At 42.0% G+C, this 26,578-nt stretch overlaps 1 protein-coding gene across 2 annotated transcripts in view; it reads left to right on the forward strand.

The window, feature by feature from the left end:
* Positions 1-26,578, forward strand: part of SLC7A2 (solute carrier family 7 member 2) — a 73,505-nt gene that overhangs the window by 33,728 nt on the left and 13,199 nt on the right. For both annotated transcript variants that reach the window (XM_069977689.1, XM_069977690.1), the window contains exons 2-8: positions 4,738-5,128; positions 7,288-7,443; positions 9,596-9,761; positions 11,104-11,240; positions 12,497-12,719; positions 17,289-17,425; positions 22,629-22,731. In XM_069977689.1, coding sequence (XP_069833790.1) covers positions 4,753-5,128; positions 7,288-7,443; positions 9,596-9,761; positions 11,104-11,240; positions 12,497-12,719; positions 17,289-17,425; positions 22,629-22,731 — 1,298 coding nt within the window. In that variant the 5' untranslated portion in view covers positions 4,738-4,752. The remainder of the gene's footprint in view (positions 1-4,737; positions 5,129-7,287; positions 7,444-9,595; positions 9,762-11,103; positions 11,241-12,496; positions 12,720-17,288; positions 17,426-22,628; positions 22,732-26,578) is intronic.

Below are 26,578 nucleotides of genomic sequence, written 5' to 3' on the forward strand. Positions count from 1 at the left end.
TGCCCCAACATAGAAAGATACCTGTATCTGGCTGGACTTCCATTTTAAAGGGAACCTGATACTGTGCAGAACTTAATTAATTTGGATAAACCTGTAAGAAGCCTTCAAATGCCAAATCACCTACTAAAGTGACACTCATAGCTTTTATAGTAACCCTTTCCTTAGTATGTAAATATATAGCTTGATTATATCATAATGTAGTTTATAGATTTCTTATTCCTGCACAGAGGAAGAAGGGATGTTTTTTACCTTTATCCCCAATGCCATTCCCGTGCAGTTAGCTGTTCATTACATGGTCCAGTAGGACTGTTTGGAGCACTGGGGTGCCGTTAGGAGCACTGCCCCCTCACCATAGTGCCCATCCGCAACTTCAAATAATTATCAACGGAGTGGGCCAGCTGGATTGTTTGTAGGGGGCGTGGCAGTGCACCTTATAGTCTTACCGGACCAAGGAGTAAAAACAAATAAGTGCACGGGAACAGCGCCAAGGATGTATGTAAGAGACATGCCTTCATCCTTTGCACCTCCTGCGCAATAGTGAGATATCAGCAGTTAGATTTGTCTAACCTGCTAATAGTTCCCCTTATGATGGCTATTTTTTTGAGTTGGCTACAGTTCCCCTTTAATAACTGGAATATCTGGTTCTGCACTCTTTTAGGTAATAGATCTGTAAGCCTTCCAAGTTTGATGCCATTAGCACAAGTTATGTCATGCCAATGATCAACCGATGTCTGAGGAAAAAGGAATCAGCTAAACTATATGTGTATGGTACCGTAAATCAAACTCTCTAAACCAATGTATTACATAATCTAAAATAAGTTAAATACCATATATATGTGATTTCTTTCTGAGTAATGGTTCTGACATTTGATTAAAGGAGAAGTACAGGCAGACCTCTTTTTTTCACAACTGTCGGGGACAATAAACGAAATAACATGATCTCTCCTCCCCAGCTCCAGCACTGATGGCCACATAACACCGGTCCAGTCCCAAGGTCACTGGCTGAGACAGGACCCAAGCATCTTATTAGCGGTATGGGGCCAACAGCGCTAGAGCCGGGAACGTGAGAGTATGTTATTTATTTTATCCTCCCCCTTCCCAGCAGTGGAAAAAAGAGGTCTGCCTGGACTTCTCCTCTAACAACCCCAAGAATGAAAGTGCCATAGACTCTACCTATTGTGTGCAATGAGAATAGGTGTGTAGTTGCACAGATATGTTGCATCCGACTATTAGCTAAACTGCACTGTAAATGGAACAATAACATTTAAGACATAAGTGTGATGGATAGGCTATTCCTTTCCTTTTCTGGAAACATATTACCCACAATTCCTGTTTTTGCCATAGAAGCTCCTGGTCATGGCAGTAGAATATAATTATGTAATAATACACTTATCAGAGTTTATTACATGGCATTGATGACATTTTCAATAAAAAGCATGCCCAATACTTTTCTATTAGAAGATATGATACATGTAAGTTGCAATAGTATAGTTGATAGATATATACTAGTATATGCACAGCAGACACATGTAGATTAAAGACATGTAAGACCATCAAAGAAAACAAGAGTTGTTTAAAAACCATAGGTCTCAATGGGGTACTGCGCTTGCAATGCAGAGGCCCAGCTCAAGCTTGCCCTACTTTCCTTACCTGTGTATACAAAGCTTTTATCTCCATAACTGAACCAACATTAGTAAACAAGAAAAGGTATAATTGCCAGAGGGCCATGCTGACCTTCTCTTGTACAAAGGATGGGAAGGAGGAAGTAAGCAAAACCTTGCCAGGCATTTATGTCCCCGATTGGTGGGCTATGAAACAACCACCAACTAAGAAGCAAATGCTCATTTATTGACTGATTGCATCTTTCAAGCTGGTTAAGAAGCCATTGTTCATTGGCCGTACATCTTCCTGTGTAATAGGGGATGTGTAGCCAACAATGATGAAAGTGAAGAGCCACAAGAATGACGCCCTGAGGTTGTGGAACTGCCCACACGATAGTCGAGCCATGTGATAGGCTCCATAAACAGGAAACAATCTTCCTAATTGTCCTATGTAATACCTCCCAAAGTGGGAAGAAAATACTGTATGTCCATTAACTCTTGTCCTGAAACAGTAAAATGCAGCTACACCAATTTTTCAATGACTGTAGCAGTCTGGGAGGTGAGTGTTCAAATGTGAGGAAAACACTAAGAACAGGAGGGATTGTATATGTCATCAAAAGACTATAATATACACTGTTATGTACAAAGGAATAACTTAAAGTTCCTGGTCACCATTACAAAATGAGTAATAGGTTTTCTATCTACCATGTGCTATTTATACAATACTGACATCTTATTTTGAAGCAGAGAGGTCTTTAGTTCCCATTAAAAACCAGGGGCCAGTTATGACTGCTAAATTTGCAACCCATAGCTTCATTCCTGGTGATACAGTTCCTTCATTATACAGTAATTGGAATCCATAAAATCAACCTCGGAAAAACTGTTTTACCTGAAGTTTCCCTTTCATGGAAATACAGCAGAGAGATATGTAGGAAGAATAAAATGTTATTAACTTTAAGAAGTATAAACACATCCAGTTTGTATTTTTCTGGTGTTCATATTTTCCTGATTCCTTCTACCCAGACGTGATTTATAGGTCCTGTATTCACAGCTATTTACACCATTTCAGTGAATATCCAATCACCTGTCGCTCTTTTCCTCCACCCACCATAAGTGAACAAGCAAACACATTACGTGAAAGAGCTTTTGTAACACTTAGAAATTGCTCTTGTTTGCAAAATGTGCCCAGTTAGCTGCTGGCTGAAGTAGCACATTGTGATTGATCTCTAAAGGACTACTTATTTAGGCCAATATGGTAGGGACAAATCTTCAGGGATTTCTAAGAATTCACTCAACACAGTTTTTAGGTTGGCCTTGAAGCTTCCAGAGATATTACTAGTATTTTACACATTGTGATGTTGGGTTCAGATAACTTTTATGTTTGATACTTGTTGGTTTTCTGTATTACTCCTAAAATATATTGACCAGAAATCATGTGATAAGAATAACTAGTTTAGATTGTTAACATAAAAAAGACACATCCCTATGTATACAACTGGCCCACCCCAACGGAGTCTATAGGAGTTGACAGTAGAGCCTGCAACTTGAGGGCCTTCCAGCTCTTCTTGGCAAGGTAGGATCACTGAACAGCCATCAGGGCAAGTGGGCATGTCAATATACTTGTATCATGCTGTCATTTATAGAAAAAGTTCACCTGTCAGGCTGCTGACTAAAATTAGCCTGTAGTTAAGGAGGTAAACTGAGGCAAACCAGATCTCCTGTTAGGCTGGTGCTTTTAACAGGATCAGAAGTATAAACCCTTCTGTGTCCCTGATGTGCATCATGTACCCCCCCCCCCCCCCATATAGTCCAGCCCTACATCCACCAACCTTTTGTCAGGCATGGGACTAAAGCACACAAGATAGGTATGGCCCTAGCACTGACACCCACCCCGCTGTGCCTGCCTGCTTACCGCAACTGCCCTAAGTGGCAGCGGATAACTGGGCAACAGCCCCTAGCCTAAACAGGTGTAAACACAAAATGCTGACAAGACAAACAAACATAAGAAATCAGGGTCAGATAGCAAGGTCGGTAACAGACGGTCGTTGTGGTACAGAGTCGTAAGTCAAAAGGAAAGTCGACAAGCGAAAAAGCAAAATCAGGAAACCAGCGCATTCAAAGAGGATTAGTCACTATCACAAGGAGGCTCAATCGGGGGGGAAGGAGGACACATGGGGAAATGTACTTATGGAGACTGAAGTCCCAGCCCCAGGAATGATTGGGGCTGAGACTCCAGCTCCAGACACCTGTGCCGATTGGATGGGAGCGGTGAAGCTGCGGCAAGAAAGAAAACGCTGTCACGCCCCTAGTAACTGGCTGGGCTGGTCGTCAGGGATGCTGTCGGCGCGTTCCCTGTACCCGGGCAGGCTGGTTACCAAGGACGCCTTTGGAGTTACTAGCGGGCCGGCCGCATGCTCCGGCAGTGCCGGGAGCCGGGCGTGACGGCCAGCTCCTGACACCTTTATTCTGTTAGCTTGATAGTTTTTTATCTGATGTGGTTTGTTGATTATAAAAGAATAACAAAAAAGATAGATAGCTATCACTTTATAAATGCATGTGAAGATGCAGCAGGATCTCCCAGTACTCAGGTGTTAGTAGTTTAATGTTGTTTGTGTGACATGTCAAAAGTCTTTTTCTATGATACACTTGATGTACTGTAAGTATATTAAAAAGCAGAGCCTTTCCCAACTATAAAACAAACATAATATTGTGTACACACTTAATTTTCATTTATCAATGGAACCCCACAGACCATTTCAATGGCTCAGTTGTGTCCAAAAATAAACCAACAGAAATATCTATTGTAACATTTCATATTCTCATGATCAGAAGACTGAGGGAGCATGGATCATGCACAGGGGGTGTAAATATAAAGCTTGAGCAGCAATGAAGGGATGGTTAGTTATTATACCCTATGGAGAACACACAAAGTAATAATAAATCTACCACTATGTTTTTTACTCTCTTCCGGCACATGGATTGTCTTTTAGGCCCTGTAGCAGCTGCTCTGGCTGCCTTCACTATGGCTACACTCATGGTACAATAGTTGTAATAACGTGAACACCCATAGTATGGTCATAACAAATCTGGGCATTGTATCATTCATTAACAGATTTCTTATTTTTCCCATGTTTAGACAGAAGAAGTCATCATGGTTCCCTGTGGACCAGCTTTATCGGTCGCTCGATGTTTACTTAGAAGGAAGATTGTAACATTAGACAGCCTTGAAGACTCCAAGCTATGTCGTTGCCTGTCGACTGTGGACCTCATCGCCCTGGGAGTTGGAAGCACTCTTGGAGCTGGAGTTTATGTTCTTGCTGGAGAAGTGGCAAAATCAAACTCTGGACCAAGCATAGTCATTTCCTTCCTTATCGCAGCATTAGCATCTGTAATGGCTGGCCTCTGCTATGCTGAATTTGGAGCCCGGGTGCCAAAAACTGGATCAGCTTACTTATACACATATGTCACAGTTGGGGAACTCTGGGCATTTATTACAGGCTGGAATCTTATTCTATCTTATGTCATAGGTAAGACCCCATGTTGTAACATACTAAGAAGTATATAATTCTGCCATCTGCTCTATGCATTGTTATAAGGAGAACTAGTGAGCAATGTCTCTGGCATCAATGCCATGGCCTTGTTCACAGGGGAGTTAATCTGTCTCTATTTCCCTGTAGCATAAATTCCTAAATGTAATGAAGCAAAGGAAATGGATGTAGTTTCTGCTTCTCTATATGAAATGTTCTTATTTGGTTTTCGGAGTTCTAAGGTTTTTACACGTCTGTATTCGCAGCTGATACAATAGCCAAGCTAGATCTATCTGGGGACGTTGAACAGCAGGAGAGATACTTCTAAAGTGCTGAGCTGAAAAATCAATACGAGAGTAAACAGAGATAGAACGCTTCCATATGTTTTGCCCAAATTCAGAACCGTATTTCTATAGTTTTGTGTAAACAACATCTACAGCGAATTATAGTCATTGGCAGAGAATGGTTGTACAAATTATTGTTGTCTCCTTTTGTAAAATGTCTCGGACCTGCTTTAAATTTTAGTTACATTGCTAGGAACAATGGTAGTTTATATATCAGACGTGACAGAAAAGATCCTATATAAGTAACATTCTTTTCATTTGTTCCCATTATAGTAAACATTTCTGCATGTAGAAGCAAAACTGAGACTAATACTAATGGATCATTGGGGAAATAAAACTATTGAAAAAATAATTGTTCACACACTGTTGAAATTCAGTGCATGGCCATAATTTATATAATTGTCGATATATATATATATATATATATTTTTTTTTTTAAGAAACACTTGTTTTGAAATAACGGCCGAGTAGGACTGAATATGGCACTGAGGGCCTTCCATTCTCATGTTTGACCCCTACCAATCATGTTAGTGATATGCTTTCACCTTATGAGATGGGAATACCCATTTAAATGAGACTTGTGATTAGTGTGATTGGGTGTTCTGATGACAATGGTGTTTTTATTTTGTTGCTAACCCTCCATTGCATCTGAGACATGTCGATTTTACTATATGGTTGATTATCTGCACTTTTCTCTGAATTGTCAAATGGGCTGTTATTTTATTTTAAAGAGAGGTGTGAATATTACCATGGAGGTCTGAACATCAGGCTGAGGGTGTTGCAGGGTGTATTCAGTTTCAGGGAGCGTGAAAATAAGGATAAGGATAAATGAATCAGTCAAACATCCCCCAGCAACCCATCCGAGAATTCTGGGGAAAGAATAGATAGAAAAAATAAATGTGTCTCTGAATACATCATGCCACTAATAACAATAATCTTTACAATAACACCTTGATCAATACTAATTGACTAAAAACAATAGCGTTATTGTTTCCTTTGGATCTTCTCCATACATACTAAGTCAATTATCTTTTAGAAACAAGGGAATCGTGTTGATACAATAAATGGATAGTGTACATTTGTCCAATTTGCTGTAAATAGATGATGACAATTTTGAAATATTTGTTTTTGAAATCTATAAAAGCTAAATACTTGTTGTGAGGATAAGCTGTGAAATAAACATATCACTTGCACAAACATCTCTTTATGTTAAGGACCTTAATGTTCAGACAAAATTGAAATGATGGCCATCTTTTGATAGTGACGGCTGCAAATAATGTTCATTATCAATAGATGGACTTTATTTGGTGCTAAAATGACGGCCATCCAGAAAAAAGGCCACCATTTTCCCATTAAGGGACCATTGCCTAAAACTGATAAGTCACATTTGAATCTACAGGATAGAAAATAACAAGCTGACCAGTGGGGGCCAACCACTACTGTAAACGCTACAGTTGCACGACCATTGCTCCAATTATTCTCTATGTTAGTCATCCCAGAAAACAATGAATGGAGCACTGGCTGCACAAGTGGTAAAATTTTGTTCCCCCACCAGTTTGTTATCCCCTATTGTGTGGATAGGGAATAGCCCCATGTGATGGGAATACCCCATCCTAACAGCAAGGACATCTGGCTTCTCAGAACTATTTTAGGGATTGGTATTTTTAGACATCTAAGGGATTTCCTAAGAACAGTGACCAACAGTGGTTTCCGTCACAGTCTTTTAATTCTAAGACAAAGCGCATTTTGTTATTTTGTTATTAATAGGATGTCATAATCCTTCTAAATGATTTCCTTACTACTGTGTCTTTGCAGGTACCTCCAGTGTGGCACGGGCGTGGAGTGGCACATTTGATGAACTTCTAGGGAAGCAAATTGGTGTATTTTTTAGAACATATTTCAGGATGAATTCCCCTGGTTTAGCTGAATATCCTGACTTTTTTGCAGTGTGTCTTATATTGCTTTTATCAGGTAAGAATCTGATGTTAATGTGGAATATATACTATAATAGCAGTGCATGGTCTGCATTGTATACTCCTAAAAGATACAAAAATCACCAAGTAGCAGAAGCTGTTGCTTACAGTATATGGGATATTTTAGGTATGTAGTTCACATGTACTAGTTTCTAGCCATTTTCCACTACATCTTTTTCTTAATAGTGATTTATATAATTTGCTTAATGCATGGCTTTTAGAACATGACGTATTTTGGTTCCAATCAGAGCTTGTCCTGTGACATTTTTATGACAGTCATATAGTCCACTAAAGAAGATCATAAAAATGTATTCCAGCATGACATCAATCTTACTATAAGCTGATCAACTGATTTGACATGCAAATTGAATCTTAGCCCATAGAAAAGTAGGATTGGGTGTAAATATCTGCGGGTGTAAAGTGTGACTGAGGTTGATGCGTTCGCTTGAAAGTATACGATATATGGCCGCACAATGCACACTACGTATGAGCTTACGGCCGGATTGTATACGGCGCCGTGAAAAATGAACAAGACCATTGTTTGAGGACAGAAATGTTGAAACTCACGGCCGTGGATTACCATGCGGTCCCGTACGGAGTACTTATTCCAGCCAAATTGAACTTGATTTTTCGATCCAAAAGGTTCTGTGAGTCTTATTGGGCTGGGCGAAGATTTCCAAGTAAATGACCTGTTTCAGATCGCTTCGAAACAAGCTAGGGAAGCATAACTGTACTACGGGCGTATGTTCGCGGTTCATACGCATGTGGATTTTTCCCACGCCCCTAGTTTCAGCCGCACATGTAAGGAGGTGTACGAACTACGGACGGAATCATAAGCAGTGTGAACTAACTAAAAATAAATCAATAAATGTTATTTACCTTACCAATCCCTGCTGCTACAGTTCTGATGCTCACTAGGTGCCCACTGATCTTCACTTCTGGTTCAGTCTTGACACAAAGACATGGCTGACAAAGACTGGTTGACATGGGTCACTGACCAGTGATTGGATATGCAGGGATTTTTCTCTGTATTGAGGATTAGAAAATACTAGCGGGCACCTGGTGAGCATAAGGGATTGGTGAGATTATTATTTTTTTTAAGTCAATTTATCAGATGGACATTTCAAACTACTGACACTGTTAGATAGCTGTTAGGACAAGGAGACACATGGTACCTTTCATATATCCAGCTCTACTTCCAGCATGTAGAAGAATGCTTTTATTCTCCATTGTGAAGTGTCAGAGAGGCTTTCCCAGGCTTCTAATCTGCTGCAAGCTGGAAAGCCACATCGCTCCCCCTCCCATACCTGACCCTGCTTGATTGACAGTCTGAGCTCCAAGCAGGGTAAAGGATGGAAGAGGAGTAAGTAGGTGTTACAGCTTTCAGCAGTTTATTGCCTCGTTGACACTGCAGCAGAGAATTAAAACATTTGTCTACATTCTGGAAGCACAGATGGATATAAAAAGGGTATTATGTGTCTCCTTAACCCAACAGCTATATAACATTCTCGGTAGTTTGGAACATGAATTACAGCTAACAAAATAACTTCAAACCAGTTAGCCCCTTTTATGATTTTTTTTTACTGGAAAGAAACCATTGGAATGCCATAAAAAATGGAGGCACTGGATTTGAGATGTACGTTTACATATAGATTCAAATATTGACCCTTTTTTTCATCTTGCTAAAGTATTATAACCCAGTTGCCATAATAATTTGTTCTGCATGATATTTAAACGGAAGAAACATTTGTAACACATAATCTTATAGAGTTGGCTCACATGATCATATGTCTTAATCTCATCATAATGAGGAGTGCAATTATCTTCCATATATTCAGTTTAAAAAAGATTATAGTAACCACGCTAGTAGACTTGAGAAAAGTAGCAGAGCTGAGTTTATGGGGAGATTCGTGACTGACTGAGTAATTACATAACAGCTATGTAAGGCTTGCAATACATTTTTGTCTATGTTTCACAGTTAGCGTTTCAATGTTTTGTTTTGTTTTGTTTTTTCTTTATTCAAAAACATAGTATACTGCAAAAACATACTTAATGCAATCTATTGTTCTTCATGGAGAACAGATGCTGCTGTATAAATATTCTCTGCATGCTATATAAATACTTATTTGTATCCATTCCTCTTTCATTAGGGTTATTGTCCTTTGGGGTAAAGGAATCAGCTTGGGTGAATAAGGTGTTCACAGCAGTCAATGTTTTGGTCCTCTTGTTTGTCATGATCGCTGGATTTGTGAAAGGTGATGTACAAAACTGGAAGATATCAGAGTCCTTTCTTCAGAATATCTCCGCTCCACCTGGGTAAGACATGTAATGGATGGGGTCATTGATTTATTAATGCTGACAACTACCTACCAATGGAAGGATGTATTGGGGACGGCACATCTGTGTTGGTGGTGTATGTGGCAGTGGATAACCTGAGTATAATGGTAGAAAGGACCCGGCACTCACCAAATAATGTTTGCTAATTTATTGTGGTGCACAAAGTATCAGGTACAAGAAGTACGTGTTTCGGCCAAGCATGGCCTTCATCGGCTCAGAGTGTCTGAGCTGATGAAGGCCATGCTTGGCCGAAACGTGTCCTCCTTGTACCTGATGCTTTGTGCACCACAATAAATTAGCAAACATTATCTGGTGAGTGCCAAGTCCTTTCTACCATTATACTCAAACTACCTACCAATGTCAACTTTGTCACCTCTCATTACAACTCAAGATTATCTATCTTTACAAAAATAGACAAAAAAAAATTCAATGGATAGGAAAAAGGGAAGTACATCCTTCATTAACTTGAGGAAGATATTGCTTTCCCCTTTATCAAAAAGTTACTTCTGCCTACTCTAATTTTAATATTCCAAATTACTAAAAGGTTTAACAGATAAACTAAAGGGTTGGCCAATTCTTGGACAGTACTGTAAAATATGTAGCCTTAATAACGATAAGTCACTTTCTGCTATTGGGCTCTGTCCCTGCCGTTTATTATAGGAAGCTCTGTCCTTTCTGATCCAGTGTTCTTCTGATGTGGCTGGATGGGGATCCCATTCATAGCACAGCATCCTATGTAGCATTATGTGACTGTGCAAGGCCACTCAGCCTCCTATAGTGCACCTGCACTTCTTTTAAGTGTGTATTGAGTTCATATGGAGGAGAAGGATGGAGGATTGGGAGGGGCAGTTGATTTCAGCAGGAACAGCTGACTCTGTATGGTGTATGTCAGCCTCCTGTAATATAACTTTTCTACACTAAAGAGCTATTATTATTATTATTATTATTATTTAGAGTTCTAGTGGCAATACAAAATGTATATGATATATTTTTAGCAATATTAATAATATTTTATTATTTTAATATTATAATATATATTATAAACTATATTATGTATTTTATAATATAAATATTATAATTATAATATTATTTGTTATTTTAATATTAGTATATTATATATACTTTTTATATTTTATCATCTAAACGATAAATAAAGTTTTTGTATATTTTTACAGTAATATTACATTCATAAGTCACATATCAATGTATTCTACACAGAGGCTTTTCTGTAATTCATTGAGGCTTCAAATATTTTTTTTTTATAAATTGTAACTAAACAGTATCCAGCTGGTAAATACTTTAATATTCTGTCTTCCTCCAGTAACTATGTGTCATGTGAAAATGTGACTAGTAAACATGGAGCTGGAGGCTTTATGCCATATGGCATGACTGGGATGCTAGCTGGTGCTGCTACTTGCTTCTATGCCTTTGTTGGATTTGACTGCATTGCAACAACCGGTAAGAACTGGTGTATGTACGACCTTTAAATAGATGGAAGACTACTTGATAGCCCTATTGAATGAAGCAGGCTGGAATACCAGCACAGGCTAGAAAGTCTTTCTTCACTACTTAGCAGGACAAGTAGCTACTATGCAACACCGATAGTATATGGATATATACATATCAATGCTAGTGTGTTCCTTCTACTATATTATCATAAAAGAAAATGCAAAAATGATGCCTTCTTTTTTCTGTTGCCAGTTTATGCTGTGATAATTGATATAATTATATATTGATAGATCACAAGCAGTTATATATATTTGCTCTTGGCCAGTAACTTGGACACAAAAAGTGGAAGGTTGGAAGTTCCCTAACTATCCATGAGTTATAGTTTGTCTAACGTAAGCAAAAGCCTTGACGACCTAATCAAGGATATATTCACAGGAAAGGGGAAGGAAGATGTCCCACCATGGAATATATATATATATATATATATATATATATATATATATATATATATATTGGTATTTATGTTTACAGTGGTGCCTTGGATAACAAGAATATTTTTTTTTCTGGGGCCATGCTTGTAATCCAAATCACTCTTAAAGCAAAGCAAATCACTCTTAAAGCAAGCACATACATGCAGCACTCTCTGTCCAGGGAGAGAGGGGTTACAGCTATATAGAGATTACCCCCACAGTCCTGTCCCCTGATGCAAGCCCTAGCCTGAAGTGGATCTGCCATGATTTGGAAGGTGAGGGGACTTCCTGAGTCAGAGTACAATTTTGTAGACCCCACTATGTAGACCATGCCCTCCCCTTACTCTCCCTCCCACCCAGTACAGGGAGCTCTTAAACCAAAGCAAAGCTCTTAAACCAAGTTACAATTTTTAAAACCTGTGAGATCTTCTTGCAACAAAACGCCCTCAATCCAAGTTACTCTTAAACCAAGGTACCACTGTGTATATATATATATATATATATATATATATATATTACACCCTAATAGGCCTTTAAAGCTTAGCAAAGGAAAAACACGATATAGAATTAATTGACTTTTGTATGACTTCTGTATGACTTCTGTATGACTTCACGCTACTCATCAAGTTCTTGTATGTGTCTAATTATCATAAATATATGTGTCTCCTGATCAGAGGTTAGCTTCATGCTAGAAATCTATTCTACAATATTCTTCTATCGTATATAGCCATGAAGATTACATATGTAGTGGTCACAGCGTATTTCTCTTGTGTACTTTGACCTGTTTGTTTGCAGGAGAGGAAGTGCGGAATCCACAAAGAGCAATACCCATTGGAATCGTGACCTCCCTGCTGGTGTGCTTCATGGCATATTTTGGTGTGTCAGCAGCCCTGACCTTAATGATGCCTTACTACCTGTTAGATGAGAAGAGTCCCCTTCCTGTGGCCTTCCAGTATGTTGGCTGGGGCCCTGCTAAATACGTAGTGGCTGTTGGGTCTCTTTGTGCACTGTCAACCAGGTAAACGCATAGAGTTATTAACTCCACAGTGACTTGTCTTGTTTTAAGCCTTGCTGTTAGATGACGAATTCTAATATGGAGAATATTTTTTCACTCTCTAATATGTATGTTTTTATTATCTAGAAAGAGTTACACACATATGTTTGCATTCAATTCACACAATAGACATGCATATGTAAACTAAAGAACACATCTACAGTAATGGTCCTCCAGATCATCACCTGGCCACCTAATTTTATTAAATTTCATATTTTAAAATAGCAGCCTACAGGTAGATAGTTAAGTTCTTTATTTACCCTGTCAGCTAACACATTAAATGGATGTCTAGACAATTTAAAAGTAGACTATGGGTGCAATAGATTTTTATCAGTGGGTTAGACTTTTTTTTTAATCAAATATTTTTATAGAACATTTTCAAAAATTACCCCCCAAACCTACCCTTCCCCCAACTCCCCTCCACTGTCCTTTGATCAAGAATGTCCCTTTATCCCTGACACGTGGCACATCCCTGACACATGCGGCACAACTTTAGGTTATGTTCATAAGCTGTACAATGATCATTAATTCCGGCCATAGATATCCGTAAATAGTGGCAATCCATGGAAGAACGGCCGCTGTTTGTCCGTGTGAACATAGCCTTAGGGCACTATAACACAAGCCGACTACAGCCTAATCATTTAAGTAATCAAGCGTCAACCTGCTAGACCAGCTAGAACGGGGCTTGTTTACTGGACCTATTAGACGGCCCAATAATCAGGCAGTAATGGCTGCATGGACATCATTAGCAGCCCTTGCCCAAACACCTGACAAAGCCGCGGCCTGTGATTGGCTGAGCGGCCTGTCAGCTGACAGGCTGCTCAGACGCTGCAGCCACCGGGACCGGAAAGCTGCGGAACACAGGAGCGAAGACTGGGAGTGGAGAGAGGTAAGGTGTCAGGTGTTTGGGGAATCTTCAGCCGTCAGCTGCACATCGCTATTACATGTAGCCATGCGTGGCAATGCCGATGACTTTAGGCCCAAACCTAAATCAACGATCAGCCAATGATCGTTGTCATCGGCTGATCGTTGTCTCTATTACACAGACCGATAATCGACTCTGTGTATTAGTGCCCTGTCTATTCTAAGATTAGGCCATTACATTAAACCAAAAATGTGCTGCAAAATGTGGCACATTTTTGTTGCATCACGTCACGTTCAAGCTCAACACACTTGTCCCCATGCCCACTTATCAAGCGTAGAACACCTCTCCATTCTGTTTGTCTAAGGAAAATCTGTTTAAGAACACAAGCACCAGTTTTTCTAGGGAAAAGTTGACAAGTTTCATCCCCCATTGTGTACTTTATGTTCAGAGAAAACAGTCTTTGCAAGGGTTCTCATCTGTCCCACATAATGGACTGGTGGATACCTAGAAAAGTTTATCTTTCCAGACTGTAAAGGTCTCAGTGCACATTCACTAGCAGTCAAGTAAATATTGTTCCACGAACAAATATTCCTCCTGATCCCCTCCCCCTTACACATTGATGCATAGAGACTGTGTTGTCATTGAGGATAGGGGAATAAGCCACTGCCAGACACCTCTGATGGTGGCTTACTATATGTCTAGGTGCAGAGATGCCCAATCCTTGTCATCAAAGTCATCTGTTGTCAGGAGCCCCCATAAACATAACATAGTTGACCAGTCCCACTAAAATTGGTGGGTCGAGCTGACATTTTGCCGATATGTATGAAGGCCTTAAAGGGTTGTCTGGCGAGCACAAGGCAGCTAAAATCTTCTGCTCGCTGGCACTGAAACTTTTTCTCCCCCCCCCCCCCTTCTCTTCTGAGATGCGGAAGGGGGGGGGGAGGGCTAAGTAACAATCTTCATTTTTCATGTGGAAAATCTGCAGCATTTCTGACACATGTTCTACTGAATCTTCTTCATCAAAACTTCATATAAATGTGCTCAACGCCTCATGCTCATAGAGAAAAATATTCAACATTAGAGGTTTACTTTAAGGCATGGGAATCGGGTTTCGTATTGTTATAAGAACATGATCCACTTATTTACACTGCAGTTTATGAATTTGGCAAACACCAGGTGGTTCTTTTCCACACTATGTCTTGTATGGCAGAAACACACTATAATACACACACTGAACATGCTTCTGCCATAACAATACATAGAAACACATTCTGCATTCAGGGCAATTTATTACATGATTTTTTTCTCATTAAATATGCTTCAGTCATATGGTTATATAGCAAATGCCCCTACCATGTGGGCTCTACATCATGTTTTGCCCTGTATTAACCAACAGTTCATATTTGGAGGACTCCTTAATACATATCAGACATAACAAAAAAAAGTGATTGTGGTCACTATTAGACTGGTGACACCTGTAGATTATTGCTTATCACTAAGTTATGCTGCCATTTGTTATAGAGAATATGTTTAATGGACAGCACCTATAACCTTCTTAGTTGTGCCATGTTTTTCCCAAAATGGAGACTTTAAATCATGATCTGTTGGGTAAAAGGAAAGGGCTTCTCCACTAAATTTTACCTGAATAGAAAAATAGAATTTCTGCAGAAGGCAAAGGGGGTGAAAGGTAAAGGTTATGCCCTGCCAAGCCTCATTGTCTCTTCTGTGCCTTAAAGTACAATAAAATATATGCCTTGATTTAGATAGTCACTGTCTTTTTAGAACTTCCCTCAATAGTGTATATGATTCCTAACATTACCAAATATGACTCCTTCTCTCAGAAAAACACACACCTAAAGCCTTGGTCACTAGGTGTCTCCCTGCAGTCCCCTCAGTCCCTGCAGTCCCCTCAGTCCCTGCAGTCTGGTGTTCACTAACTGTTAATAGAATCAGCCCATCTCTAGTAACAACTAGATCAGGACAGATTACAGGAAGTGGAGGAGGGGCTTGGTTATTGTTATATGCAGAAGAGAGAGGGAAATAGCATAGGCTGTGTACCTGCAAGCCAAGCCAGCCTGCTGAAAATGATTTACACTGTTCCTGAAAGGTAAATCATGGCTTTTCCCATTTCTGACCACTACAAAAGCACTGGGCAGCTTACTCTTGAGGTAATACCACTGTACCTATTGCCTATGTCCACAGAGCTGATGTGTAACCCCCCTCCTTCAACTTGTCAGCAGCAACAACAATTCAGTGCTTAGTGTAACCCCTTCATTTCAATGCTGCTGCTGTTTTTTTTTTTTCATTTCTGCTCACACAGTACCAAGTATCAATAAACCTATCTCCTACTATTTGCCATCTATAGTAGTGCACTAGTGTGAATCATCAGCTAAGCACAAAGCCAGCCTGTTAAGTACACTTTTACACTTAGCACTATGTCATAACATAGCAGAGAGGAGTTTATGCAGTGTTCTCAGCTCTCAAGGGCTCAAAAAATCTTGTTTTCAACTCTCTGGGGGGTTAATGTAACAAAACCTTGCAGACTTTTAAAAATCTTTTGAAACGACAGGTAAATTTTAAAGTAATTTAAGACATACCAGTTGCTAGAGATATGCTGCTTGACAACCCTATTAAGGCACATTTCAAGCAACCAGAATGTCAAACAGGATTTTGCATATGAGATTGGCACTTTACTGACCGCAGAAATGGGAAAAGCGGCTTGGCAGACATCATCTCTTGTCAATACTTACCTCAGAATTCAGTATTAGTAAGATTTTTCTATAAAAAAAAAAATAGTGGAGAACCTAAGTCTAAATAGTTAAAAAGATAAAGAGCGCCCCCTGCATGCCAATAAATGTATTAAACTTTTCCAATATGCAGAACACTCACTGCTTTACTATTTGACTACAAACTGTTAACAGAGAATAATATATATTTATGAGGCCAATGGTGTGGGTGAAGGTTAAGGGCTAACACTAGGTGCTACTAGCCATATTCTTTAATTGTAATCTCAAGGCTTTGTATACTATGGTGGTGGCTTATTGACTGTAATTACCCATTAATTTCTCTTTCACAATCTTGCATGACCGGTGTTTTGCTGTGTTGCATGTGTTTGATTTTATTCAGTCTGCTCGGATCCATTTTCCCAATGCCTCGTGTAATCTATGCTATGGCGGAGGATGGGTTGCTTTTCAAAACTCTAGCTCAGATCAGTCCCAGGACGAAGACCCCTGTAATTGCCACCCTGTCGTCCGGTGCAGTGGCAGGTGAGATCGCTCAGGAGTAAATGGCACAAACCAATGGGAACATGTGAATATAGATTGTTTTAGTGGTGACATCACAGTCTGGTATTTGTTTGCTCTGACTTCCTGAACCTGTCATCCTTCTCTAACTCATTCCATATCCTGAATCCACTTTTGAATAATTTATTCTTTTGTCATGATGAGATTTCAAGCATGTACCCTTGAAAACCACATGTAGTTAAAAGATTGATCATTTACAATCACCACCATAGACCATTCTCATTGTAATGATTCTGTGGTAGTCAAGGGTAAATGAGTTTTCATTGTTTCTCCCAACCCTCTCACTTTGGGCTTGCTGACTTTACCCATGTAGTTCTATTTAGCGCAAAAAGCAGCTTTTCAACATCCATCATTTTTCTATTCTAGCCTGCTGGGCTCTATGTTTCCTCTCCCCCGAATTCTGTTTGCCATGGCAAGAGACGGTTTACTATTTAGATTTCTTTCCAACGTGAGTGAGCGGCAGTCGCCAGTTGCTGCCACACTGACAGCTGGTGTGATCTCTGGTAAGATGTGAAGAAGAAGATCTGTGAAAAATGGTGGTTTGCTCATGGTGGTTTGCATGCAAGTTTATCAATGGGATCTGCTTTGTGTCTTTTTCTGCATGTAAGTCAGGGGTGAAATGCTGGTTTAATTTTAGAGGTAAAACTATATTCAGAATTGCAAATGTTTGGAATTACAGTAATGAATAATCAGCTTATAAATGCTCCTGCGTACTCTTCTTCTTTATGTATGCATGGATTACGTGGGATTCGTGGTGTCCGTATTAAAACAGACCACCAAACAGGCAAGCATTTTGTGGATCGAACCAATAACCATGAAACTGATGTCATTGAATCAACATGCATGACATCACAACTTTGCTGGTCATCAGTTCTACTCACAAATTGGTTACCCTGATGGGCCAATGTCATACAAGGCAAAAAATGCACATTCATTACACATAGAATTTTTACATCTATGAATATTCATAGTGCAAATCAACTGATATGAGATATTTGAAGGGGTTTCCAGGCAAAATGTACTGAGGAGCATCATCAGGGTATCGAAACCTGGCACCCACACGATCAGATGGGTGGTGTCGTTGTTCACTGCGTGGAGGTATAACTGCAGTTCAGGTTCTGTTCAAGTGAACAGGAGCTAAGCTGCGGTTACAAGTTGCCATCAATACACAATGAATGGCGACAAACTTTGTTCACTGTGTAGGTACGGAAAAGAGGACTAGCATGGATGCCGGGTGTTAGCACCCTGACGTTTAGTGACTGATGAGCTATGCTGAAGTACACTTTTCCTGGAAATCCCCTTTAACAACTTCCCAATGTCCACCAACATATTCAGTAAATCTAAAGTGACATTCAAAATGAATTTTGCCTTTATAACTGAGGCCCAGAGTGTGTAGAGGTCAAGCATATTTACTTTATTCACAAACCTGTAGAATGTAACACGTTTGCTGCCTTCATTTCCATCTCTCATTGAGTCACTAAGTAGACCTTCATCTTTTTGCCAGCAACAAAATCTTCCTTGTAATTAATCAAACCGTCTAAGGTTAAAGCTTCTTGTTTCATTCCAGACATTAAATTGGGAAATTCTAAGGTTTCTTAGATTTGCATGGAACTGCAAATCTCAGATTCTACATCCTTTCCCATGGCTAGTCAGAGACTAAACAGCAACCATAAGAATAAAAATGACAGAAACTGTTCTTTTAATAAAATGTGCTGTAAATGGGTCATATTTTAGCTTTGACCTACAATAAGAATATAGGATTAGCTCATCTGTAATAACTTTGGCTGTACTGTATGGGGGACATTTTTTACGCTGGACTTAAAAATGTCCCCGCATCTCCGGCGCTACGGAGATTTATGTAGAGGTGGACTGCCTCTACATAAATCCCGTGCGCTCTGGTGCGCACAGCCGAAAACCTACGCCAGCTGAGGGCTGGAGTAGGTTTTCGGTGTATCTTTAAAGTGTCACTGTCGTGAATTTTTTTTTTGCAGAAATCAATAGTCCAGGCGATTTTAAGAAACTTTGTAATTGGGTTTATTATCCGAAAAATGCATTTTTATCATGAAAAAGCAGTTTGAAGCTCTCCCCCCTGTCTTCATTGTTCTCCTATGGAGAGAGCTAAAGAAAAGACCAAAACAGGACAACAAAGAGTTAATCTACAAATCCCTCACCGGATATCTCCTGTGACCATCACCAGTGACCTGTCTGAGCTCGGATTACAGCTGTCACCCAGCTCCGTGCCTGTAATCCTCTGTTATCTGCTTTCTGTTGCCGGCTAACTCCCTCCTTCCTCCTCCCCCCTCCCCTCTCCCTAGAGCAGACAGGGTACGTCTCCTGCAACAAGTCACAATTTTCAGATTTTTCAGAGTGGATGAAAAAGAGGAAGGAGGGGGGGGCCTGGGAAAAGGCTTTTTACATGCAGATAATGGCAGATTTGGCTAATAAACCCAATTACAAAGTTTCTTAAAATCGCCTGGACTATTGATTTCTGCAAAAAAAAAAAATACGACAGTGACTCTTTAAGTGAAAAAAATGCTGAATCGCGCAGACTATGAGTGCGTGCTTTTTACAGGCCCCCTGGCGTACCCGCCGGAAAGAGACAATTTGCGAATATTTTATTCGCAAAACGGCCAATTTGCGGATAAAATATTCCCAAGTCGCCTCTTTCCGCCGAACAAAAAACATACGCCACATGATACATGTCCCTCTATGTGTATAAAATAACAAGCATACAAAATAAACATAACTGTAGTGACCTGCCCTAATTTGTTAGGGTATTTTAACCAAAAAGATACTGACCTGGATTGCATCACTTGGTATGCTATTATGCAACTATTGTTTTTCAGCATATAAATATACAAGGATCTTCAAGAGATTTTCATTGATGGCGTTCTTCAGGATCTGTTTGGTGGAGGTTCAACGCCTGACACTTCCATTGATCAGCTGTTTGAGTGGCAATGCCTGTTAATACAGTGAACAACATTGGAAGTAGACAGCACTGTTCTCTGTGTTGTGGCCATACTGGGTTACTACAGGTCAGCTCTCATTCACTTCAATAGGCTCTAAGCTGCAGTAACCCAGCATGGTTGGAGTGTCTATGCTGAGGGCAAGGCCATTAATTAAAAAAGTCTTTGAAAATCCCTTTAAAGGGGTAGTCCGGGTAAAAGTTTAAAAAATGTCAGTGTGGGCAGGGAGTGATGGGAAAATAATAATTGAGTTATAAATGATACCAATGTAAGCAAGATAATGAGAGTAGAAAGCTGGCACTGCTAGCTGTAAACATTTCCTACATGGGACATTGGCGTCAGGACGACAGACGCAAAATTCAGTAACGTCTAGGGTGCATGGAAAGTAGGTGAAGAGATCAATACAAAAACTTTATTATTATAAACTTCAGCATTGTCACTGCCTCACAGGAACTGTCAGTGACTGCAGTGGTGTCCCCTGCTGGTCTCCTGTATGTCCTCAATCCAATGATGTCATCAGTGACAGATGGGACTTACCAATGTTATGTAGGCTTTCCTGGTGTAGTGCCCCCTACTTTTTAATGAGGTGCAGCTAAGGGGTCAGTTTTGTCCAAAACCATTATATACGGTACAATCCTTTCTCTAGCTGCATTAAACTGTGCTTTTAGGTGAATCTGTCATCTTTAAGTCAGGTTCCAAACTACTGACATGGTTACATAGCTGTTAGAGTAAGGAGACACATGGTACCTTACAGATATCCCGCTGTGCTTCCTTAACATGGAAAAATGTTATTCTCCAGTGCAAATTGTGAAAGAGGCTTTCCCAAGCTCCTGAAATGCTGCAAGCTAGAATGCCTTCTCACATCCCTGCTCGTATCCCTGCTTGATTAACAGACAACTGGAAGTACCAAGCAGGGTCAGGTATAGGAGGGGAGCAGGGTCAGGTATAGGAGGGGTTAGTGATAAGGTGTTGCAGATCTCAGCACCAGAGAAGCTTGGGAACAGGGGTGTAACTATCACTATAGCAGCCGTAGCGGCCATAGGGGTTTGCCGCATCAGGGGGCCCTGTGGCCTGCTCCTGCAATAAACTGGGCCCCCTGAGCTGTCATCATGTGCAGCACCAGGTGGCTGAGCAAGCCTCCCGGGATCTGCAAATCTCCCATTAACTGGAGGCACTCTTGACAAGCGCTTCCAATTATGCATTTATGACTACACCTGCACCTGACAGCTTAGTGGGAATAGGGGGGCGGCGGGGGGCAGGGGGGTAGCAATCAAATGTTTGCTATGGGGCCCAGCCATTTCGAGTTAGGCCCCTGCTTGGGAAGAACTCTGTGGCACTTTTTACCTGAGAATTAAAGCATTTTTTGACACTGTGGAATAAAACGTACCATGTGTCTTGACCTAGTAGCTATATACCAGTGTCAGCAGGTTGACAGATTCAGCTGACAGATTCACTTTAAGCATAGACAAAAAACAATGGTGAGGCCTAGACTTTTTCATGTTCCTTTGATGAGACCCCAGTGAAAAAAGGTTGAAGAGCCCTGCTGTAGTGGATAGATATGCTGTCCTTTTTCTTTTTGAGTAAAGGTATCCATACTTATGGGCTAGTTGTAAGCCCAATGTCTGTTCAACTGACAGCTGTCTCATATGATGTACATAAATGTTCGGCTCAGCCAAGCATTTTATGTGCCCTGAATGGAGAGAAGAAGGGTAAGGTGCTGCCAGATTGGGCAGTTGAAGTCCTTCTCGTCATGACATCATCTGTCACTGGGGAGACAGAAGGCCCCCGTACACATTAGACTGAAATCAGCAGGTTGTGCCAGCTTTTTCTAATGTGTATGGAGCCTTATGTCATCTGTTGCCAGAGACTGCAGGTGGCCTATGTGCTGCCATGCACTCCTTCATGCCTGACAGAAACAGTTGGGCCACCACACCTTGCCTTGCACCCCTTTCAATAGTTCCATCCCAGTTATTATTGCTGTCAGTAACTGAAGGTCCTTACGCTTATTGACATCTAGGAGAGCTGCCATGGAATGGTGGATGCTGCAAGTGTGTACAAAACATCTGTGATAGTAAACCTTCTTATATGCACATCATACCATGTTTCCCTTTACTACTGACAAACAGAAAGTGTAAACACAGAAGCTGTGCTTACTGAAATAAGAACTGAGGCAGAAAATAGGCCCAGTTCAGATATACTCTAAATACATGCATAAAATGGGAACCATTACCTTGCACAGGTGTAACATGGTATGGTGGTTATGCATATAAACAGTGATGACTAATTTTTGGGTTGGAGTCAGATAAGTATCATTTGCATGTATTTTGTTATTTATCCTTTACTTATGGCAAAATGTCAAAAGTTTTGATTGGTCCAGGTCTGAGTGTTTGGACCCTGACAGATAGTGAGAATGAGCGGTGAGAAGACTGCACTGCCGCATGGTCCACTCCCCCGCTCTATGTCAGTGCAAAGAGTTGGGCTCATAGACTTTCAATATGAGTCTGACTCCTCATGTGACCCAAAGCCAGGAGAGGTCTTCTCCAGGCTCATTCTCACAATTGGTCAGTATCTAACACCCAGATCTTTCTGACATGTCAAAATGTTTTTAGAACGACAGTGACACTTTAACATGTAACAAAGACAGATGTAGTCATGAAGAAATAGACAAATAATGACGATTATGTCCATAGTTATATAATGCAATAGAGCTAAAACTTGTGTTTTATTTTTTATCCAATAGCTATAATGGCCTTTCTGTTCGACCTGAAGGCTCTGGTTGACATGATGTCCATTGGAACCCTCCTGGCCTACTCCCTTGTGGCAGCCTGCGTCCTCATCCTCCGGTATATTGCAAGCCATTTCAGTCCACATCTCATCAACTCCCTTATTACAATACAAAAAGGGGTTGTGTGTGTGTGTGTGTGTGTGTGTGTGGGGGGGGGGGGGCTCTAAATTTTACTGCAGCATTGTCCTATTCACTTGACACAGTTGCAGAAGTAAATGGTTGAACCAGTTTTACCACTAAAGTACTAAAGGGGGAATTTATTAAGGCTTGCTTTACAGATTGATAAATTCCCTTCATATCATGTGCATAGCCTAGACTACAGTAAATTTAAGTGTGTGGCCTAATGTTTCACATATTTTAAAGGATCCTTAGTCAACCTGGTAAAAGATGAAATGGAAAATGGCAAGTATTAGGCTGTAAAGTGTAAAATGCTTGAATGTCAGGCTTAGACTGGCACCAGACAATCCCTAGCATGGGCTCTAACACAGAAATGACCCCCAAAGGGACAGTATTTTGAGCTGACTTTGGGGTTAGGCTCAGTTCACACTGCGTATTTCCAATGCTTTATTTTTTTTTTTTCATCCGTTTTATGCAAAAAAATAGGTGAAAAACAGTTTAAAAAACTGATGCATTTCTGTGCATCCATTTTGATCCATTTCCATTGACTTCCATTATAAAAAAAGGATCAAAACTAGAAATGAGCGAATATAAAGTACAAACAAGGCGACATAAGGCAAATAACTGATAGGGAGATACAACGATTGATACTGGTCTTTAAACGTGTTATCCAGGATAAGATGAAGCACAGCTACTTTCTTGCAAAAACAGGACCATCCCTGTCCTCAGATTGTGTATATTTACTTTAATGTAACTGTAACGGTACATGGTCATGCCCATGTTATCCCCTACCTGCTGCAGGGTGCACTGCGCTTCAGTCTGTTTACTCTCCTGCTCTTTCTTAGTGTGCTTGTCTTCTAACATCTTCTCACCTGTGCTGGGCAGGCATCCTGGGGGATTGGGCTCCGTCTAATGGCAGGAGTTCGTTTCTTCACCTGTATACCTGACTCAGCACACAAGTTCTAGTGAACTCTACGATGATCACCAGGGGGTATTTAAAGTCATCACCTCCGAACCTCTGTACACAGTTGTTGATGTGTTTCAGTCAGTAAACCACATATGTGCTCCCTGGCTATCCCCCACTTCCTAGAGACCTTCTAGTCATTTGGATTCGGTTCCGAGTTCCCTGCTTAGCTCCAGTCTGAACAATGTCTTCACATTGCATTTAAGGTTTGACCACAGAAGAGCATCTAGTCTCCGGCTTCAGTACTCCTTCATTTCTTCAGTCGGTGGTCACCAAGAACCTTTTCTGAGGGTAGCGACCTGGAAGTTTCCCGCAGTGAAGCCCACCCTGCCTTGCGGCGGGCTCTGGTGAAAACCGGGGGCTTCTTAAGGCCCTATTACACAAAACGATTATCAGCCATATTTGGCCGATAATCGTCTAGTGTAATAGAAGAAAACGATCAGCCAGCATGAACGATGTCAGCTGGTAGTTTGTGTCGTTATCTTTCATGTTGAAAGACAAATGACTAAGATAGTAACGATTTGCTGTCGACGCACCATGAAACAGGAGCGGTGGCAGCAGATCGCGATGCGTGTAATAGCCGTGGCAGGAGATCCGTCTCCCCGTATAATAGGGGCTTTAGACTCCATTCCTTAGAGAAGATATGTCAGCACTCACGGGCCCGTTCACTCACCTGACCGCGTCCATGAGCACCTGTTGTAACTAATGGTGGAATAAAGTTACGGATTTTTCAAGGATACACGAGTGCTTCATCTTTCACTTCTTTGTTGAAGAAAAGTTTCAAGTAAGTCCTTTACCTGTCTTGGATGATTGAGCACCGTGAGAGTCCGAGAGTCAACTATTAGCGGTACACGCTACAAGCGTACTGGGACCTGTAGTGCCGAGGTAAAAATCTTTTGTATGAATTCCTAATAGAAAGTGGCCATGTTTTTCTAAGCCTGGATGGGTTCTTTAAGCGTCAGTCATAGAGGTGAGGCTGGGCTGCAGCTGCATGCTTTCTCCTTCCATCGGCCCTCCTTGCTCTGTAGGCTCCTTGGAGCTCAGCTCAGCCCCTACAACTCTTGAGCTTGGAAGGAAAACATAATTTAACAGCTTTGCACACAGCTATCAGTTAATAGAAGTATCCTTTATTGTATCTCCCTATCAGCTATCTGCCCATGTCTGCAGCTCTGAGCATAATATAGAGCTGACAAATTCCCTCTAACTACATTTCCTGCTGGGAGGAATAAGGAAAGATCCTTGGCTCATTAGCTGACAGCAGTGGCGTAGCCACCGTGGTCGCGGGGGTCGCCGCCGCGACCGGGCCCGCCACAAGGGGGGCCCGCGGGGCCCCCCGATCAATCACTCTTGTGACCGCAAGCATTGTTTTGCTTGCGGTCACAAGAGTCGGGCTCCGTCTTCCCCCGGCTGCTGCGCGGCTGCCGGGGGTGTCGCGTCTTACCCCCGGCAGCGCGCGCATCCCAGAACTCCCTGCGCGCCTTGGGCCCTGACTTCCGGTTCCGGCGCGCAGGGAGTTCTGGGATGCGCGCGCTGCCGGGGATAAGACGCGACACCCCCGGCAGCCGCGCAGCAGTCGGGGACAGACCAGAAGGAGTGAGAATCAACGTGGGAGCGCGATGTCAGGTGAGTTAAGTTTTGGTTTTTTTATCAGCCTGTACGGGTGGGGGGAAAGGAGGGGGGCATCTATGAGGGTGGGGGGAAAGGAGGGGGCCATCTATGAGGGTGGGGGGAAAGGAGGGGGCCATCTATGAGGGTGGGGGGAAAGGAGGGGGCCATCTATGAGGGTGGGGGGAAAGAGGGGGCCATCTATGAGGGTGGGGGGAAAGAGGGGGCCATCTATGAGGGTGGGGGGAAAGAGGGGGCCATCTATGAGGGTGGGGGGGAAGGAGGGGGGCATCTATGAGGGTGGGGGAGAAGGAGGGGGGCATCTATGAGGGTGGGGGGAAGAGGGGGCCATTTATGAGGGTGGGGGGAAAGAGGGGGGCCATCTATGAGGGTGGGGGGAAGGAGGGGGCCATCTATGAGGGTGGGGGGAAGGAGGGGGCCATCTATGAGGGTGGGGGGAAGGAGGGGCCATCTATGAGGGTGGGGGGAAAGAGGGGCCATCTATGAGGGTGGGGGGAAAGAGGGGCCATCTATGAGGGTGGGGGGAAAGAGGGGGGCATCTATGAGGGTGGGGGGGGAAGGGGACCATCTATAAGGGAGGGAGGAAGGGGACCATCTATAAAGGGGGGGAAAGGGGACCATCTATAAGGGAGGGAGGAAGGGGACCATCTATAAAGGGGGGGAAAGGGGACCATCTATAAGGGAGGGGGGGAAGGGGACCATCTATAAGGGAGGGGGGGAAGGGGACCATCTATAAGGGAGGGGGGGGGAAGGGGACCATCTATAAGGGAGGGGGGGGAAGGGGACCATCTATAAGGGAGGGGGGGGAAGGGGACCATCTATAAGGGAGGGGGGGGAAGGGGACCATCTATAAGGGAGGGGGGGGGAAGGGGACCATCTATAAGGGAGGGGGGGGGGAAGGGGACCATCTATAAGGGAGGGGGGGGAAGGGGACCATCGATAAGGGAGGGGGGGGGGAAGGGGACCATCTATAAGGGAGGGTGGGGGGAGAGGGGGCCATCTATAAGGGAGGGTGGGGGGAGAGGGGACCATCCATAAGGGAGGGTGAGGAGAGAGGGGGCCATCTATAAGGGAGGGGGTATAGGGGGCCATCTATAAGGGAGGGGGTATAGGGGGCCATCTATAAGGGAGGGGGTAGAGGGGGCCATCTATAAGGGAGGGGGGCAACATAGGGGGAGAGGGAATACACAGAGGGGGG

This window comes from Dendropsophus ebraccatus, chromosome 7 (assembly GCF_027789765.1).
Source record: "Dendropsophus ebraccatus isolate aDenEbr1 chromosome 7, aDenEbr1.pat, whole genome shotgun sequence".
In the NCBI taxonomy this organism is placed as follows: Eukaryota; Metazoa; Chordata; class Amphibia; order Anura; family Hylidae; genus Dendropsophus; species Dendropsophus ebraccatus.